This window comes from Vigna umbellata, chromosome 5 (assembly GCF_029865625.1).
Source record: "Vigna umbellata cultivar VRB3 chromosome 5, Vumbellata_1.0, whole genome shotgun sequence".
Lineage (NCBI taxonomy): Eukaryota > Viridiplantae > Streptophyta > Magnoliopsida > Fabales > Fabaceae > Vigna > Vigna umbellata.
This window is the reverse complement of record NC_142169.1, coordinates 28,727,940-28,733,007: the sequence shown is the minus strand read 5'-3', so window position 1 is coordinate 28,733,007 and position 5,068 is coordinate 28,727,940. Positions and strand designations below refer to the sequence as shown.

The 5,068-nt window shown below is 41.9% G+C and overlaps 1 protein-coding gene across 1 annotated transcript; it reads left to right on the top strand.

Moving 5' to 3' along the window:
• Positions 1 to 2,332: 2,332 nt before the first annotated feature.
• LOC124843902 (leucine-rich repeat receptor-like protein kinase PXC1) lies at positions 2,333 to 4,761 on the top strand. The gene is made up of 2 exons (XM_088115018.1): positions 2,333 to 3,813; positions 3,889 to 4,761. Exons 1-2 carry the CDS (start codon positions 2,448 to 2,450, stop codon positions 4,569 to 4,571), a joined length of 2,049 nt encoding a protein of 682 aa, XP_087971144.1. The 5' UTR covers positions 2,333 to 2,447; the 3' UTR covers positions 4,572 to 4,761.
• Positions 4,762 to 5,068: the final 307 nt, after the last annotated feature.

The window sequence follows — 5,068 nt, the reverse complement described above, 5'->3', positions numbered from 1 at the left end:
ATGCATGGAATACACCTACTTCTATTTAATTATACTGTTTACGTATAAATTTGAAATGTCCTCTGAATATTCTGAAACTGTAACTCCCATACTAAACGGCATGCAACTTACCTTCGCAATGAACAGAGTCAAAGACAATAAAATTGCGCAACCTTTGTCTGTATAAGTTGTTGGACGCCTGTCACAAATACTATGATATTGTCGCCATGTCTTCCATCTTTGTTTACTCGCTCCTTTCAATCCATGGCCAATACCTGTATCACTAACACTTTCTTTAGAACAGGGGAAAAGACGTAGGTAGAAGATGAGAAAAAAAATAGAAGCCCAAATATTTAAGAATTAAGATAAAAATAAAATTATTTCATCAAATAAAAATAGAAAAAATTATGTTCTAAACATCCTTCAAATTTTATATGTAAATCGATAATCCTTACAATATATCTGACACAGTTTTTGGGGTCTCTATTCCCACAGTAGATGTATTCCCTGTCATATATATATATATATATATATATATGCATATGTATATGTATATGCCTGTGTAAACTACAAAATACTGTGGCCAAAATGCTAAAAGAGACCTTGCAGACTAAAATTTAAGCTTTGCCTTTTTTATCTAGAGTTAAAGTTGTTAAATTTCAGATTCTGTTATTTGCCCCATTTTCCAATGATAAACTAATAGAAAAAGTGTGTTAATTAAGAAAATGTTAAGAGTACCTTTAGTTTTGGAGCGCCAATCTCGGCTTCAAACTCTTCTTTTTGAAGGCTTTTGCTTTAGAGGGTAATGAAGAGTGAAAGAGAGAAAAGCTGAAATAATTCCCTCACTTTTTGGGACAACTTACATTAGCAGAATGGTGGAAACTCTTCCGAAGGTTTCCAATGGAGATGGGAAGCAATCACAGTGTACCATCCATTGCCCCCACCCATGTGCCATTTACCCATCACACCATCATCTTATATCATCAATCATCAAATTATAAAATAAATATAAAAGTAAGGTTAAATATGCTTTTTGTCATTCCTCAAATAAGAAGAATAAAGCTGTGAAATGAAAAGTAATCAGATTATAAAAAAATGGAAACGGAAAGAAAAAGAAGTAATTGGTTGGGCTGGGTTTGTACTGTTGTGGGAACCGACAATTTCACATATCAAAGTGATTGGAACGATGGTGTACTATATTTGGTGTGTTTTGACTAGCTTGGTCAACTTTTGTCGTGAAACTAAAGCTTTAATTCCAGTCATGTCCCTGGCATTTTCATCTTTATCATTCAATTCTATGCCTCACTTGAGGGTGATGTGAGAAAAACTTTGCTTGTTTATGACTTAAAGCAGAGGACCCTTCTTTTCTTCCTCAACATGGAAAAAGTAGCAGCTGTGACCAAACCAAATAATGAGCACTTTCTTCTGGTCACAAACACATATGTTTGTACATGCATATATAAAATTAATTATGTTAATTATTATTATGAGTAACACTTTTTACTCATTCAAGGAAATCAAAGAACATCTCTCGTATTAAACTCTGTTTATCCGATAAAAAACATCTTTAAGAAATTATCATGAGAGGGATGAACCCTTCTAAAGTTGCACATGTTAATTGCATCCATTGTCAACACACAATGGTCCACACCTCAACAAACCTTGTGTAAAAACTGAGGAAGTCAATTCTTGAGAAGGGTTAGTGGTATTATTATCCTGTTGATGATATATACGTAGGAAGAGGAGAATAAAACAGAATAAAAGTAGCAGAGGAATCAAACACAATTATTTAGGATGAGTTGTTCTAGACTGGGTGATTGGCAACACTGAACCCATTTTACCCTTCCATAGTAACTCAACAAATTGACCTTTATGAAACCTTATTAGTAGCATCATTTCCATTATTTATTGAAAAATGACACTTGAACAACCATTTTTGACAACATTTAGACACGCGCACACGTGTCAAAATCTGAGTAGTCCAATTGGAAAAATTAAATGAAAATAGACCACTCAGATTTTGACACGTGTGCGCGTGTCTAAATGTTGTCAAATGGTTGTTCAAGTATCATTTTCCTTATTTATTATCACTATTACTATTCAACCTTGTCTGTATCACTATTAACATTGTACATTTGTCTGCAAAGGAACCATGTTTTCTTCTTCTCTTTAGCGTAATAAGCCAAGCAAAAGAAAAAAGCATTAATTAGGAACACCCTCCATATCTTGTGAGTAAGCGACAACAGCAATCATAAACGGTACCACCCTTTCCAAATCCCACAAACTTTAATCATCACATTAGTCCTAATTACCTCTCAAGGACTTATGATAACTGCAACACTTTTCTTCGATCACTCGCTCTCTCCAATCATGCCACGTTTTCCTTCTCACTCCATCTGAAATCCCAACCTTCTTTTCAAATTAAAAACACCAGCATAGCCATTCTTGCCCCCTTCCCACACCATAACATGAAACACCCTTCTTCCATAAACCTGTCACTGCCATTGTTGCCATTGGCATTGGCCTTCACCATCTTCTGTGTTGCAGAGAGTGCATGGCAAAATGATACACTCGCCCTTACCCAATTCCGCCTCCAAACCGACACCCACGGCAACCTTCTCTCCAACTGGACCGGAGCCGACGCCTGCTCCGCCGCGTGGCTCGGCGTCGATTGCTCCCCAAACGGCAGAGTGGTGGGCCTCTCCCTCCCTTCCCTCAACCTCCGTGGTCCAATTGATTCTCTCTCCTCACTGGTGTACCTCCGCTTCCTCGACCTCCACGAAAACCGCTTAAACGGTACCTTTTACCCCCTCTTAAACTGCACCGCCCTCGAACTCCTCTATCTCTCCCACAATGACTTCTCCGGCGAGATTCCGCGGCAGATATCTTCCCTCCGCCTCCTTCTCCGTCTTGACATCTCCGACAACAACATCCGCGGTCCAATCCCCAACCAAGTCGCCAAACTAACCCACCTTCTCACTCTTCGGTTGCAGAACAACGCCCTGTCCGGCCACGTCCCCGACATCTCCGCTTCCCTCCTCAACCTCACCCAACTCAACGTAACCAACAATGAACTTCGTGGCCACGTTCCCGATTCTATGCTTTCAAAATTCGGCAACACCAGCTTCTCCGGAAACCATGGTCTATGTGGGTCCACCCCGTTGCCCAAATGTTCCGAAATCGAACCAGACACGGAGACCACAATAACCGTTCCTTCAAAACCGAGTTCGTTCCCTCAAACAAGCAGTGTGACTCTCTCTGACACTCCGAAGAAGAAAGGTCTGAGGGCGGGTGTCATTGTGGCCATTGTAGTGGCGGTTTGCGTGGCGGTGCTAGTGGCGATTTCATTTGTGGTGGCGCACTGCTGCGCGAGGGGAGGGGGAGGCTATGGATCGGCAGCGGGGAGCGAGAGTGGGAAACGGAAGAGTGGGAGTAGTTCTGGGAGCGAGAAGAAGGTTTATGGAAATGGTGGGAATTTCGATAGAGATAGCGATGGGACGAACACTGAGACGGAACGAAGCAAGCTGGTGTTTTTCGATAGGAGGAACCAGTTTGAGTTGGAGGATCTGCTTCGAGCATCGGCGGAGATGCTGGGAAAAGGGTGCTTGGGAACGGTTTACAGAGCGGTGCTCGACGATGGCTGCACCGTCGCAGTGAAGAGACTGAAAGACGCAAACCCCTGCGAGAGAAACGAGTTTGAACAGTACATGGACGTTGTAGGGAAGCTCAAACACCCCAACATTGTCAGACTCCGAGCCTATTACTATGCAAAGGAAGAAAAGCTTCTTGTGTATGATTATCTCCCCAATGGAAGCTTGCATGCTCTTCTTCATGGTTAGTTTATTCCTCTATTATACTGTACTTTATTAGGGTTAGTTGAAATTTAACGATTCGATGTTAATGAAATAGGTAACCGTGGACCTGGAAGGATTCCATTGGATTGGACAACGAGAATAACCTTGGTGTTAGGTGCGGCCAGAGGGTTGGCTAGGATTCATGCAGAGTACAACGCGTCCAAGATACCCCACGGGAACGTCAAATCCTCCAACGTGCTTCTCGACAAAAACGGCGTCGCTTTGATCTCCGACTTCGGGTTATCGCTGCTGTTGAACCCGGTTCACGCGATCGCGCGGTTGGGAGGGTATAGAGCGCCGGAACAGGTTGAAGTGAAGAGGCTGTCGCAGGAGGCTGACGTGTACGCTTTCGGGGTGTTGGTATTGGAGGTGTTGACTGGAAGGGCGCCGTCCACTGAGTACCCTAGTTCCGCGGCGCGTCCACGCGTGGAGGATGAGGGTGAGGTGGATCTTCCGAAGTGGGTTCGGTCGGTGGTGAAGGAGGAATGGACTGCTGAGGTGTTCGACGAGGAGTTGTTGCGGTACAAGAACATCGAGGAGGAGTTGGTGGCGATGTTGCACGTGGGAGTGGCGTGCGTGGCGGCGCAACCGGAGAAGAGGCCGAGTATGATGGAGGTTGTGAAGATGGTTGAGGATCTGAGGGTGGAACAGTCTCCTCTGGGAGAGGATTATGATGAGGCACGGTCACGCAATTCGCTTTCGCCGTCGCTTCCAACCACCGAAGATGGCCTTGCTTAATCGTAACAGCGTTCTTTGTTATGATTGCTGCACTAACTTATTACTGTGTCATGCATGCTCCTCCTCATTTTTAGTTTATCGTCTCTCTATTGTGTTTCTTAATTCTTGCTTTCTTTGTGAAATGCTGTTAATTGCTGTTGTTAATTCTCTTAAATTAATTAATCAATGGCCACGAACGCGTTTGTGTGTACACTGTCGTTTCGGGTTCTCCTAAACTATGCCTCCTCCTAAAAGAGCTGCCAGTGACATGCCCAATGGGCCTATTGAAGTAAAAATAATAATCATTTTACACCACTTTTTATCTATATTCACCACTATTATTAATAAAATATTATATTAAATAATAATAATAATAAATATCAATAAAATGTTCTAATAAAATAATACTTTATAGAATTATAATTTAAAGATGTAATAAAAATTAAAAGTGTCAAACTATCATCACTTAATAAAAGAAATTCTTAACAAAATTCTTTTTACAAATATAACAATTATTT

What these genes read in the sequence shown, in the direction of transcription:
- LOC124843902 (XM_088115018.1), top strand. Translation starts at nt 2,448, where the DNA reads ATGAAACACCCTTCTTCCATAAACCTGTCACTGCCATTGTTGCCATTG. An exon ending in CTTGCATGCTCTTCTTCATG is followed by an intron (nt 3,814 to 3,888) that starts GTTAGTTTATTC and finishes TTAATGAAATAG; the next exon opens with GTAACCGTGGACCTGGAAGG.